Source organism: Strix aluco, chromosome 6 (genome assembly GCF_031877795.1).
Source record: "Strix aluco isolate bStrAlu1 chromosome 6, bStrAlu1.hap1, whole genome shotgun sequence".
NCBI classification, from domain to species: domain Eukaryota; kingdom Metazoa; phylum Chordata; class Aves; order Strigiformes; family Strigidae; genus Strix; species Strix aluco.
This window is the reverse complement of record NC_133936.1, coordinates 40,677,445-40,691,448: the sequence shown is the minus strand read 5'-3', so window position 1 is coordinate 40,691,448 and position 14,004 is coordinate 40,677,445. Positions and strand designations below refer to the sequence as shown.

The window sequence follows — 14,004 nt, the reverse complement described above, 5'->3', positions numbered from 1 at the left end:
AATGCAGACTGCATTGTGGGAAGGACATATTAGGAGAACTTGAAGCAATTTCAGATTCCTGGGTCAGGAACCTCAGTTGGAGTAGGTCATTTCAGCTCCTAAGGGTCTGGCTCTGTTTGAAGTCTGACTAGCCATCAGCTGTAACTGCTTGTTACCATAGTTTTTAAAAGGCAAGGAACTGGCCTGCTGAATCTTCATTCTTTCCCCTTCCTCATTTAGTACAGAGATTGGATGCCTTAATCAAATGCAAATTATCAGGTTCACAATCAACAGTAACCCAGTAAAATGCTTTTACTCATCTTTCACAAAAGAGGTCAGATAAAGTAACCTAATGCAGAGGTTTTCCAGCTGTGAAATGGGAGCTCTGGCAGTCTATTGCCTATTTTTAAGAATTGTGCAAAATGTAACTAAAAAATTCAAGTCTTTTGTGAGTAGGCTTAAATTTGCTATATAGCCATCTTCTCCACTGGAAACGTTTCAGGAGTTCCTGAACTCGAAAAGGCTGAAAATCACTGCTTTTATGATTCCTGCTATCTTAAAAAGCTACTGATCTGTTTTTAAGGAGTTTTATGAATCATTTTCAAAAATGAGCCTTAAAAAAACATTCTAATCTAAGTGGACTCCTGATCTGATGCAGTCAAGGATGAAAGACCAGGCTGTAACTTCCACCGTTCTCTGTTTTTCACAGCAAGAGGACCTTATCATAGCAAATGGCATCCATTAACCCCAGGAAAAACAGGATGTAAATTAGCTTTTTCTGAAGAACAAGCTTTGAAGCACAGATTCCAAAATGAAGGATGACAAATAAGCTTCTTCCAGGATTTCCTCTCCTCCTGGGTGTGCACATGTGCACTACTAGTATTATCAACAGCACTGTTTATCAGGGTCCATGTCTACTCTTTTACTACAGCTGGAAATAATTAGAATTACCCCATCAATCCTTCACTGGTTTCAGTTATTTTGAGGTTTCATACTTCAGTAACTGGCGACTGAGAAGTGTGGCTCCACCAAACACTGAATGAGGGCAGGAGTATTTCCCACTGTGCTAGGTCCTTCTCATAACATGGCATAACTTTGTCCACTCCAGGTAGCAACCAAGTATGAAGTGAGCGTGTATGCCCTGAAGGACTCTCTGACCAGCCGACCAGCCCAGGGGGTGGTCACCACTCTTGAAAGTAAGTAGTGATCCTCCACAACTGACCAGTTAGTATTGTGCTGGGTACAGAGGCAGAGATCTTACCATCTCAAGAGTAGGGCTCTCTACAAAGCTCCAGTAAAGGCCTTCACAAACACTTAGCTAGTAGGATTCACAGTCCCCATAGTACTGACAGCAGACCTTTTCCTCCTGGTGCAGATGTTAGTCCCCCTCGCAGGGCCCGTGTGACAGATGCCACCGAGACAACCATCACCATTACCTGGAGAACCAAGACTGAGACCATCACTGGCTTCCAAGTTGATGCTGTCCCAGCAAGTGGCCAGAACCCCATTCAAAGGACTATCAGCCCTGAAGTTAGGAGTTACACTATCACTGGTAAGTGAGGTGCTTCTGCAGGTGCAGGAGTTTCCAGGGTCATACCAGAAGGTACACTGGGTTCTTGTTTTGTAGTTGAATTTCCTTGATGAGAAATACTGTAGGAACAAAAGGGGGGGGGGGGGGGGGGGGGGAATAATCTGAGTCATAAAGACTAGTCTCCAAGAAGAAGTTGTTGAAAGACATTCTGGTGCCCCTTTTAGATGGCTTCCTCAGGTTAGCTAACATTTATGTTTCAACTTCATTTTAGGCTTGCAACCTGGCAATGACTACAAGATCTACCTTTACACTCTGAACGAGAATGCGCGCAGTTCCCCAGTAGTGATTGATGCCTCCACTGGTAATGATCTTGTCTGACTTTACTGTTTACTGTGTGTTAGCATGAGCAGAAGTTACATATGGTCAGGCGGAAGTTGTCCATGTCTGATCACATATAATACTTACTATGATTTACAGTAATATGTTTTACTCTTGAGTTTGAGAAGGGTGTCAGAAGATGCAGGTCGGGTGAAGAATATGCTTGCCTTTACTGCATTTGACTCGTTTCCTTTTGTTTTCACCTAGCTATTGATGCTCCCTCTAACCTGCGCTTCCTTACAACCACAAGCAACTCCCTCCTGGCTACCTGGCAGCCTCCACGAGCCAAGATCACAGGCTACATCATCAGATATGAGAAACCTGGCTCACCAGCCAAGGAGGTTCTGCCTCGCCCCCGACCTGGCACCACTGAGGCTACTATTACTGGTACCTGTCTCGTTTTGTTTGGGAACTCTTCATCTGAAACACTTAAATTTGAAGAGAGAGGGAAAAGGCATAATTATAAAATGTGTTGATGGTCAGCTAAGAGAAAGACAAAGCTTTTTTCCTTTAGTGAGACAGATAGCAGTTTTATAAGCACATCTGTCCTACAAACACAATGCACTTCTTTGATCAGATCAGCCATCAGATTTGAATAATCCACAGATGTGGTGGCAGTGGAAACAAAAAACTCTCATCCATTCAAGGAAAAAAGCCCATGACGCTGGCCCCCATCAGTTACACATTCTGAAGATTCATTATGTTTTGTGTCTGCTGCGTCCATGATCCCAGCTGACATGGTCAGATTTGAAATTTGCTCTGAGGAGCAGGAGGCCAGACTCTTTGTACTGTCCTGAAAACTTCAGATTTAAAATGCACATACCCATACTATAGCTGTACCCACCTCTCATTCTGCCTTAGATCCCACACATAATCATAAAAGAAAAGCAACCCTTAAATTTAAGATTGCTCTGTGTCCTTCCTCCCTCCCTAGGTTTGGAACCTGGAACTGAATACATCATCTACATCATTGCTGTGAAGAACAATCAAAAGAGTGAACCATTGGTTGGCAGAAAAAGGACAGGTAAAACAAAGCTCTGGATTGTTGTGTGCCAATAGGAGATTATGTCTTCCACTTGGGGAATATAATCTCAGGACTGAAATAATAATGTTATTTAAAATACCCTGTTCACACCATTCAGCCGCACCATTTTTATGAGTCAAACAGGCTTTGTAAGGAAGTTTTCCTTTCTAGGATGGAAGAGGTAAGATTCTGAAGTTACATTAATCACATTTAGTTGTGTTTGAACTCTAAGAACAGAACAACATGCTTGGTGCTTGATTCTTGCCTGGGTACCTAATTGATAATTAAATCAGGGTTAACACTCATTTCCATCTAGCACATAATGGCATCAAAGGCAGAATCCGTTAATGTGTTGCCCAGTGCATTTCTCTTTACACTCTCCACAGTGTGAGAATGAGATACCTGTAGCAAGCAAAATACCAGCTGTATATCCAAATGTGATCAAGGAACTAGTTTCTTACTCCACACCAGTGATTTTTCTTAAACTGATAACCTGTGAATATCTCTTGTAATTATTTCTTCTTCTCAATTTGAGCAGTGGTGGCTTCTTTGGGTTGCAGTGTTCAAAACTGTTGCTCAGCTGTATGAAAATTTCATACCAACACACTTCTTATGCCTATGTATGAAAGACAGACATATATTTATATAGTATATAAATATATAGAGAGATATAAATGACCCTCACAAACACAATGAGGTTATAAAAAGTGTGTTGCATCTTGGGATGATTGCTAATCTTTGATGCTTGGAGCAGTGTACAGCAGCCACTCTAGCTGTTTAATATACCACTGTTAATTTGCCACGCTTTGCTTGATGGCTTCTAACCTTTCTTTGGCTAGATGAGCTTCCCACGTTGATTACCGGACCACACCCCAACCAACGTGACATTCTTGACGTACCTTCCATTGACGAGGGGACCCCTTACCTCACAAACAATAGGTATGACAATGGAAACGGTATCCAACTTCCAGGCACCTCTGGGCACCCGCAGACAATAGGACACCAGGGTCAACAAGTCTTCTTTGAAGAGCACGGCTACAGACGGCCTGTACCCACTACAGCAACTCCCCTGAGGCCAGGGTCAAGACGGCAGCCACCAAACGTAGACGAAGCGATTGAAATCCCTGGGTACCAAGTGCCTATCATAGTTGAACCTTCCTACCCTCACTCCCGCGGGCCCAGGCGCAACGACACCACGGGTCAAGAAGCTCTTTCTCAGACAACCATCTCGTGGAGGCCATTGCTGGAGAGCTCTGAATACATCATCTCATGTCAGCCGGTCAGCCAGGATGAAGATACTCTGCAGGTAACGGAACTGTCTTGGCACGGGAATGGTGTGAGCCTCACCTGTGGCGGCAGATGTCTCCTGGGAGTCCAGCCCTCTACTGTGTTAAAGGAGTGACAGTTGGGTTTGGTTTATAGAGTCATTGACATGTAGCTGAGAGCAGGATGAAGGCTTCCCTCCTCTCCTTCATGGAGAGAGCTACAGGATAAAACTGCTAAACCAGAAAGCCCTTGAAATGCTGTCAGTATCAACCAGGGAAGGGGGCAGTCAGGGAGGTGACTGGGAGTTTCAGAGACTGAGGTTCTACTTCTCCAAACCAAAGACTCCCTTAGCCCTTCTTCTTTGTCTCCCTTGGTTTCTGTTTCCTGAAATGGCAGTAATAACATATCCCTCATGAACCATAGCCCAGAGTAGTCAAGTTTAACTTGGTATTTATTCTGTGAAGTTCTCAGAATGTCTAAGGGCAATGGTGTGGTGCCAGCATGGTATAGAGCATCAAAGGCAACCTAAACACCCTGTCTTTCCTATGAGTGGGGTGACACCTAAGGAGTAATCACTCTTCCCTTTCCGGTGACTCGGCATTGCCTCCTGTTGCAGTTCAGGGTTCCTGGCACTTCCTCCAGTGCTACGCTCACCGGTCTTACAAGAGGGGCCACCTACAACATCATAGTGGAAGCCCTGAAAGATCACCGGAGACAAAAGGTGCTGGAGGAGGTGGTCACAGTTGGCAATACTGGTAAGTAAAAGCTTTATGGAGTTGAGGTGAACCTGTGCTGTCCCTGCCTCATTTCCCTTACTCAAGGCAACCTGCCTGGTGCCCAGGCTTGAGAACAGTTCAGAAAGGACACTTCTCCTGGCAAAGAGAGTTCATAGCAGGACATGAGGACAAGTGATTTGTGAGGGCCACTGGTTTGGGATGACTGACACACTGACGGTGTGACTAGAGCTATTCTGATCTGTTGTCTAATCATGAAGAATGTACTTTGAGGCTCCATATGCTCCTCTAGGGTCAGTGCCCAAGAGGGAGCAAGAGATCTGGTATTTGCTGCTCTCAGAGGAAGTTGAGGGTCGCAGGTTCCTGCCCAGCAGCGAAGATCTGCTGTCACAAAAACACGTCATGCTTGTGGCAAGGTGCTGGTGGCCAGCTGAACTGCTCTGTCAGTCATTTGCCACTGCTGTTGTGTTTGTTGTCCAGCAGCACCGCTAGACCATCCCGAAGGTCTGGCCGCAGGGCAGGCTGCCTGCAGAGATGCTGATGAAGCACAAACAGGCAGCATTTAGAAGCCATGTGACCAACCACAAGTACTTGTGGTCTGAGGCACTTGCCACAGCTGGAAAGCCCAGAGCCCACACACACCCTGTGGGACTTGAGCTTTGCTTTTACCGGCACAGGGGTCTGGTCAACAGCTCTTTTGCTCCCTCCATCTCCTCCTGTGTGTATTTTAAGGTCAAAATGAAGAGGAGGATGGGATGGGAAAAGAGGAAATGAAGAGTTAAGGATTTAATTTGTCCACCCATTAAGCCTCTCCATGCAGCCTCCTACTGCCCTGGGAAATAAGGTTGTTTCTGCCCTTCCAGCACCCCAGTTTTCTGTCACAGACGGAACTGAGAGCATTAACTCTTGACCCTGATTATCACACACTGAACTGCTGGTTGTAAAACACCCACCTTCCAGTCAAGGCACACACCTAAGGTGGAAATCAGTCTGTCCAACATCATGGTCTGGTCCCCTTCTGCCATCCCCCTGCCAGGAGCTAGAATCTGAAGTGCCCCAAGAAAGTGCCCATGCAGCTACCAGCTTCCTGCCATTCCCCAGCATCGCGCAGCGTGTTTCTCTTAAAAACAGGCTAAGTCAGATTGTTGCTCTCCGGCAGCAAATGCAAAAACTCACACTTGCTTGAAACTTGGCAAATCAAAATGAAAATAGCCTTCGTGTCAAGCTTTTTTATCATTCCACTGCTCTGACACATGCAAATGGAAAATAAATCACAGGGAGTCTGGACTGCTGACAGAGCCGTGAAGTATATGCCCATGGGGTAGCTCCATTACTGCCAGGATATTGTGAAGAAAAAAAACACCTCGTGTATTCAGTGAAAAACATTCTCTCTTTCAGTAGTTCCTATTGCTGTGTGTGATGCCCGTTTCTTCTCTTTTTGTTCCAGTGTCTGAAGGACTGAACCAGCCAGCGGATGACACCTGCTTTGACACTTACACTGGCTCCTTCTATTCCATTGGCGAGGAATGGGAGCGGTTATCTGAAACTGGCTTTAAGCTCTGGTGTCAGTGTTTAGGCTTTGGCAGTGGTCATTTCAGATGTGATTCTTCTAGTGAGTAGCTTGCTTTTGCCCATCCCTGTCTCCAAGCTCCCTGAGCACTAATGGCATGTTTGACAGAACCAGCCTGGCCCAAACATGATGCAAATGAATGCAGGCTCTTAAGTTTTTAAACCAAAGCAGTGTTTTGCATCATGAGAAATGATGGAAAACTTTGGTTTCTTTTGAGCTGTGCAGCTTATCTAGTATTGCCATTCACTGCATCAGCAACAATCAATATTGTATTGATAAGTACTGGCTTTTTCACTAAAGTTAAACATTTGGTTTTGAGATAGGCAAGATGCCTAAGTGACAGCATCTGAGTAGCCATTTAAGACAGGTTTGAGTGTTAAATTATGGTTGACTTTTCATCTCCTAGTTATATACATTGCTGCATTGGGCCGGACAGAACTTGTGTGGATTTCAGTGGGTATTACAGCAAGTACAGGGTCTGTTTTGCATTGCAGACAGCATTTGCGAAGCATCTTGCAGAACTAGTTTTCTAATTTTGTCAGCTGCTTTTTTTGAAGCTCTGTCAAGCAGGCAACACCTCCGCCAGGGCACTAAGTTTTATTCTTTGCAGGACTGTGGTTTATGTGGAAGAGTATCAAACTTCATGTAAGGGAATGGACCAAAAGTCTGTGATTGAGTGGTTTAACCCAACACATATCCAACTAATTTAAATCGTGCTTTTAAATTGTGGACTAAGAGGGTATTTCTGCAATTTGCATAGACTCAGAGGAGTGACTGCAGGGAAGACACTTCTTTTACAGGATTAATACTTGTATTTCATCATTTGATACACATGGTTACCCATTGTGTTTCACAGTCTCTGTGATACAGTTTTACTGGGTGTTTGCTCGAAAAAGTGCGTTCAAAATATTTTACTCTCCCTTCTTGCCCCATGTCTATCAAATTCCCTTCAATTTCTCTTCCTCTCCTATTAGCCAAGCCTCCTCTCCCCCTCCCCACTCTTTGTTACATCCTACTTACACTTTTCCTAAGAGCCTCTAGCCCTTTCCTAGAGCTGTAACAGTCCTCAGCAGTTAAAAGCTGCAGGAGTTGAACCCATTTCCAGAAGGAGCCCATTTCCTCCTTGGGACTTCCATGAGCTGAAAAGATTCTTTCTCCCACCCCTCTGCTGGTTCCTGAGACAACCCCAAGCTGTTCTCCTCCCGCTGTGTCACTGCAGCCTGGGGGGTAACTCTTGCTCTTGTTCCTCTGCCTGCTCCAGAGTGGTGCCACGATAATGGTGTAAACTACAAGATCGGGGAGAAGTGGGACCGGCAGGGCGAGAATGGCCAGATGATGAGCTGCACCTGCCTTGGAAATGGAAAAGGAGAATTCAAGTGTGAACCTCGTAAGTCTCCTTCTGGTGTTATTTAACTGAGCTCCCATTCCAGAAGTTTCAGCATCTCTGGGCTGTTCCCATTAAGGCCGTGCCATGGGGACAAGTGAAGTATCAGTGTGTTCGATGCAGGTTTTGGAGGCTGAACTGGTGACAGATTGAATCTATTCTCACAAGAGCTGAAGGCATAAAACTCACATTCCTGAGCTTAAAAAGAAGAAAACCCTCTCATTAGCTAAGGTCACAGCACACTCAGCATCTATCTGCCTTTGGCCCTGGAGCCACACACGAGGGACATGTCACTGCACTAAGTGGTGTAGATCACCCTAATCAGTAACACAGGACTTTTCTGCAGGGCCTGTCGCCTTGAGATCCTCTAGACTTCACACTATGAATTAAACTGCATTGCTCTTGTCAGGCAAATACCCTCATGTTCTAGTTTAAAGCTGGAGAGCTATAAAACTGACTGATGTTCCCCCTGCCAGTCTGTGAGCCTCCGGTCGAACAGGGAGAGTGCACTGGCCAGAGGCTCTGAGCAGTTCTGATCGCCAAGCTGCTTTGAGAATGCTTAAAGCCAGGCACAGGCCATGCCACTGAGCTCTGCCTGTCCCTCCACAGATGAGACCACATGCTACGATGATGGGAAGATGTACCAAGTTGGAGAGCAGTGGCAGAAGGAATACTTTGGGGCCATCTGCTCCTGCACTTGCTACGGGGGACAGCAGGTAAGCAGGAGAGATGTGGCATGCTGAACACAGGGATGGGGCAGAGGAGGCTGTGCTGGAGCGTGGTCCTAAGGCTCTGGGGTTTCAGGGCAGGTGGTGTCTAATGCCTGGCCAAAATGAGCCCATATAGAAAGAAAGATGATTAGAAGGAGAGCTTAAGTACTGGCATCAGGGCCTGTGTTGTGTGAAGGAGGAGCAACCTCCCTGGTGTTGGTGGAGCCGCAGCCACACGTAGGAATGCTCTGACCGGCGCACGCACCTTCCGTTTCTCTAGGGCTGGCGTTGTGACAACTGCCGCAGACCCAGCGTGGAGGTGGCCCCCGAAGGCTCTGCTGGCCATACCTACACACAGTTTACACAGAGGTACCACCAGGCCACAAACACCGTGAGTACACTTTCTTTCTCTGCCCTCCCTTACTGCGAGTCTGGTCTGTGGCACAGAGCTGTGGGGTCTGTAGAGGGCTCGAGGGGTGAGAGCGGCGTGGCAGCTTTCTGCCTGCTCAGAGGCGTGTGATGGCCACTGGCCCAGCAAAGCACCACTCCGCGTAGCACAGCACGCACGCTCGAGCTCCCACTTCCACACACAGCGTTCAGCACCACGCTCACGTCAGCGGGACGTCTCGTTTACTCGGGCTGGGCCGCGCCTGCATGCTCTGGCTGAGGCGGTAGTGCATGGAGTGATTTCCTCGTCTTCACTGGCTGCTGTACACCACCCGTGTGCTTTGTGCTGAGAAAGCTGAACGCCTACGTGGCCTGGCAACAATTCTCAGCCCAAACCACACCACAGACGTGTCCGTCCTTGCAGGACAGAGCGCTAACTGATTTCCTTCCCTCCCGACAGAACGTCAACTGCCCAATTGAGTGTTTCATGCCCCTAGATGTACAGGCAGACACACAACATCCACGGGGAAAGTAACATCCAGCAAGACTTCTTGCGGCCATGGCAACAGACAAACCAAAGTATAAATACCTATCTGCCACCATTACCATCCAAACTGGAGTGATGCTAGCAAAACTGCATCTTTTGAGAATGGCCCTCTGCTCTGGAGCCATTTTCCCAGCTTAAGCTCAACTCACGGCTTCTCCAAGCGCCACTCTTGGAGTGTTTCAGACTTTTCTCATGATTGATAGCGATTGTCTTGGTTTTGGTCAAAGTGTTGAATACCAGTCAGTATTTTCAAATTTAAAGGAAAAAAAAAAGGGGGGAGACGCTGAATCACAAATTGGTGGGGGATCAAAATATTACAGGGGAGGGAGGGTGTAGAAATTAAAGGTTCCCATGCTATGCAAAGAACATTTGAGTACAACATTACTGAAGTTTAGCGATAGGAAAGTCCACCAAACACTTCTGCTTTCACATAAGCGTGCAGCCAGCAATAAGATAGGAACAGCAAATCCAATCACTGTGATATTTAAAATATGCACAGTCCTAATTCTTTCTCCATGATCCTAGTATTTTTCTAGCTGTATCTTTATATCTCATACTGTTATTTATCAGTTTTGTTCCCCTGACCTTCAAGTGTTTTTATATGGGAATAAAATGTATTGAAGACACTTAGTATGCAGTTGACAAAGAGGAATTTGGTGTAATTATGATCAGTGATTATTTTTATACTGTAAGTGCCAAAGCTTTACTACTGTGGAAAAGAAAAAACAACTCTTTTAATAAAAAGATTTACAAACCAGACATGTAGTTTAAGTGATTCTCTTTGCTACCACGGAATCTAGGATGAAGATTATTATTCTGAGCTGGAGTAGCATTGCCTTGAAACAAGATGGAACAAACATCTCAATCAAGCGTGAAGTAAACCTCAAGAGAATCTTTGTAGAGCAGTTTGTTAATTAAAGACTTCCAGCTGCACCCCCTGCCCTGGCAGCACGCAGAGCCACTCTGAGTATGTATGCCACGCTGCAGGAGGCAGAGGCTTGCTTGGTGGGAATAGGTGGAAGAGAAAGGGGGGGAGGGAAGGGAAAATAGTCCTTGCTCTAGACATGAACTGAGGTAAAGAGATGGTCCTCGATCCAGCCAGACGCTTAAATATGTAGAATTAAATATGCTTTCAGTGAGTTGCCAAAATCAGTGAAACTTGGATGTGTCCAAAGCTGGGCTGTAGTTGGATGCAGTGCCCCCCGCCCCTGCAGGCCCAGAGGGGTGCTGGGTCTCTGAGCCCCTGCTCCAGGCCTCGGGGTGGGGCAGAGCATGCTCATGCCTCTGTCAGGGAGGGTGACTTACCTGTGACCACTAAAGCGTTAGCAGAGGGGTGATGGCACCCTTCCTTCAACTCCCAGCCATTCCATCTCCCTTCGCAGTGTGGTAAATTCAACTAGCTGAATCCAGAACCGAGGCTGTTCAGGTACTGGCACGCACACCCTCAGGCACTGCTGCAGCAGCATCACAGAAATCCTTCCCTTGCCTCTGCAGAAAGTCTTGAGCAACAACAGGGACTGAGAGCACCTGGGCCTGTGGCCTCGCATTACAGGCAAAGACTGCTTTCAGGCCTACTGTGCTTCTGCCTTGTGGGGCAGGGAGGGAGGTAAATCAAATTCTCCTCAAAACAAAGCCAGTCTTGATTACAATGAACAAAGTCAGCAATAAGTGCCTTTCGCTTGCGCTGCTACCGCTGCAAAAACCTGTACAGCATTTGCAAAGGCAGAACATGAAAGCTTCTGTCATGGTTCTTCAGGCCGCCTTCCTCTCGGCTACAAAAGCACTGTATTACCCAAGTCAATGGATTTCTCTGAATAAAGCATAGCATGAAAATAGAATCTGGCTTCTTGACATGAGAAACACACATGGCAGTCGTTTTCACAGGTTGCTGTCTATAGAGCAAACAAAACATTTGCAAGTAGTGAAATGATTGCAGTAGAAATCAGTTCTATCCCACTAATGTTCAAGAGCCAAATGAGTATCTAAAATACATGAGAACTAAAAATGGCATAGACAGAGGCACAGAAGAGTACTTCCCTGTTAAGCTAGATTCCTATTAATTTGTCTTTCCCGAGTGAGGGTTATATATTTTGGACCAGAGACCAGTCGCAAAGATCCCACCTTAGTCACTTTGCAGACACAGAGGGACGGCCCAGCTGAAGGGCAGTCATAGTCCATCCACTCCCCTCACTCTAATGTCACATCGCTTGTAACAGTGACAAACAGCTCCCCCTCCCCGCAGTCAGCATTATGAGATAAAATGATTTAAACACTGCATTTACCTAGCTCCCTGCAGAGGTTTGTCCATGCCTTAAGGCAATGCTGACAATTTCTGTTTAACATTAACTAGTGTAGTGCTGGGTGTGTTGTCATTCAACCAAAGCTTTTATTTCCAGTTAGTTACAGCTGAAAACCACTAGCAGAGCACAGCACAGGCAGTAGAAACTTGTAAGATCCAAGGTATCAACTGCACGTCCTTCCTTTTAGAAACAATCGGCAACAAAAGGAGCCAGGGTTTTTGAAGGTTCAGCCATGGAGTGCACATAGTGGGAACAGAACAGCAGCTGGACCTTAAAACATAGGCTCGATTTATATCTGTGGTCTGCTTGAGCACTAAGATCAACTAATATTGTCCAAACCAAGTTACCTTCACAGCAGGGGCAGCTGCCGGGTGGGGATGAAGGGAGCACCTGCCCCTGTTAGCAGGGAGCTTTCAGGCACCCTGGGCTCCCAAACAGCACTTACAGCTAAACCAAGCCCAGGGGCAGTTAAGCCCTCAGTTGTTCTTTTCCAAAAGTGGAGGCGCATGTCTACATGGTTTGTCTTCTCAGCTGACAGAGCTTCGGTTAGAGCACAGGAACAACCAGAGTCAGGACTCTCCACTCCAGGGAGGAGCCCCTTGGTGGCTGAAGGAAGAGAAAGGGGGAAAAGAGAAAAGAAAGGAAGGGGGAAAAGAGAAAAGAAAGGAAGGGGGAAAAGAGAAAAGAAAGGAAGGGGGAAAAGAGAAAAGAAAGGAAGGGGGAAAAGAGAAAAGAAAGGAAGGGGGAAAAGAGAAAAGAAAGGAAGGGGGAAAAGAGAAAAGAAAGGAAGGGGGAAAAGAGAAAAGAAAGGAAGGGGGAAAAGAGAAAAGAAAGGAAGGGGGAAAAGAGAAAAGAAAGGAAGGGGGAAAAGAGAAAAGAAAGGAAGGGGGAAAAGAGAAAAGAAAGGAAGGGGGAAAAGAGAAAAGAAAGGAAGGGGGAAAAGAGAAAAGAAAGAATCCTCTGCTACTGACTGCAAAAGCTGAGAATGATTCCTTCCTGCTCTCACTTTACTTCCACATTTTTGGGAGCTGCTGTTCTGCCAGCACAGGACCTGCCAGGGCCACGGCACCTTATGGTGATGGTGCAAACCAGAGCCTGTCAGCAGCCTCCTCTTCAAAACACATCAACGGAGGGGAGCAGGTCCCCCACCGCGAGAAGAGACGTGCCCTTTCCGATGGGAAACAGATCCTAAGCAGAGCTACGCAGTTTGCTTTTAATCATTGCAAATATCAAAGGGAGAAGTCCTTCACTGAGCTAGCAGATCAGCGTACCTCATGAGGAACTGTTACAGACCAACACAGCCCTGTCTTACCGAGAAGCACTCAGCTGGCCGGCTGCGCTGGGGGAAGGCTCGTCACCCCCACTGTCAGCAGGGATTTGCTACCAGCAGGGACTGGATCCCCCCTTTTGGGCATCTTTCAGCAGCTTAAAACCTGAGCTGAGCTCACAGAGCAGCGGTTGGAGCCTGGAGGCTGAGGGGAGACCTCATCGGCCTCTACAGCTCCCTGAAAGGAGGGTGCAGAGAGGGGGGATGAGTCTCTTGAGCCAAGGAACAAGCGCCAGGACAAGAGGGAATGGCCTCAAGCTGCACCAGGGCAGGGTCAGACTGGCTCTTAGGAAGTATTTCTTTGCAGAAGGGGCTGTTGGGCGTTGGAATGGGCTGCCCAGGGCAGGGGGGGAGTCCCCATCCCTGGAGGGGTTGAAGAGTCGGGTTGACCCAGTGCTGAGGGATCTGGTGGAGTTGGGAACGGTCAGTGTGAGGTTAATGGTTGGACTGGAGGAGCTTCAAGGTCTTTTCCAACCTCACTGATTCTGTGAAACTGTGAGCACAGCCCAGATGAAAGCCATCCCGAAGGGCATAGGGCGTTCCTGCAGGTCACCTCACATCTGGAACCAGAGCAGAGTGTTTTTATCAGCCGTTTGTCAGACAAGCGAGGCAGGGTAGTCAAGGACCCTTGCTGGGGACACAGGACACTTCAGTGCAATTCCCCAATTCCACAGGACTCCTGTATGTCCTTTCACCTTACCCCAGACACAGCAGAAGGCAAAAGCATCCCTCTACAGATGCTGTGAGACCTTGTGTATGTAGAGAACTGCAAGTAATGGAGCAGGAGATACCACCTTAGTTACACATTTACTAGCACCGGACACAGAAATCTCACCTGGAAGATCAGGACCTATTAACTTCCATCAG

At 46.9% G+C, this 14,004-nt stretch overlaps 1 protein-coding gene across 4 annotated transcripts in view; it reads left to right on the top strand.

Moving 5' to 3' along the window:
• Positions 1-10,269, top strand: part of FN1 (fibronectin 1) — a 54,959-nt gene extending 44,690 nt beyond the window's left edge. For 3 of the 4 annotated variants that reach the window (XM_074829751.1, XM_074829754.1, XM_074829755.1), the window contains 12 exons: positions 1,088-1,175; positions 1,355-1,531; positions 1,782-1,871; positions 2,096-2,275; positions 2,823-2,912; positions 3,752-4,218; positions 4,795-4,933; positions 6,360-6,524; positions 7,744-7,869; positions 8,476-8,582; positions 8,857-8,967; positions 9,424-10,269. In XM_074829751.1, coding sequence (XP_074685852.1) covers positions 1,088-1,175; positions 1,355-1,531; positions 1,782-1,871; positions 2,096-2,275; positions 2,823-2,912; positions 3,752-4,218; positions 4,795-4,933; positions 6,360-6,524; positions 7,744-7,869; positions 8,476-8,582; positions 8,857-8,967; positions 9,424-9,498 — 1,815 coding nt within the window. In that variant the 3' untranslated portion in view covers positions 9,499-10,269. The remainder of the gene's footprint in view (positions 1-1,087; positions 1,176-1,354; positions 1,532-1,781; positions 1,872-2,095; positions 2,276-2,822; positions 2,913-3,751; positions 4,219-4,794; positions 4,934-6,359; positions 6,525-7,743; positions 7,870-8,475; positions 8,583-8,856; positions 8,968-9,423) is intronic. The other variant, XM_074829752.1, reaches the window with a different exon arrangement.
• Positions 10,270-14,004: the final 3,735 nt, after the last annotated feature.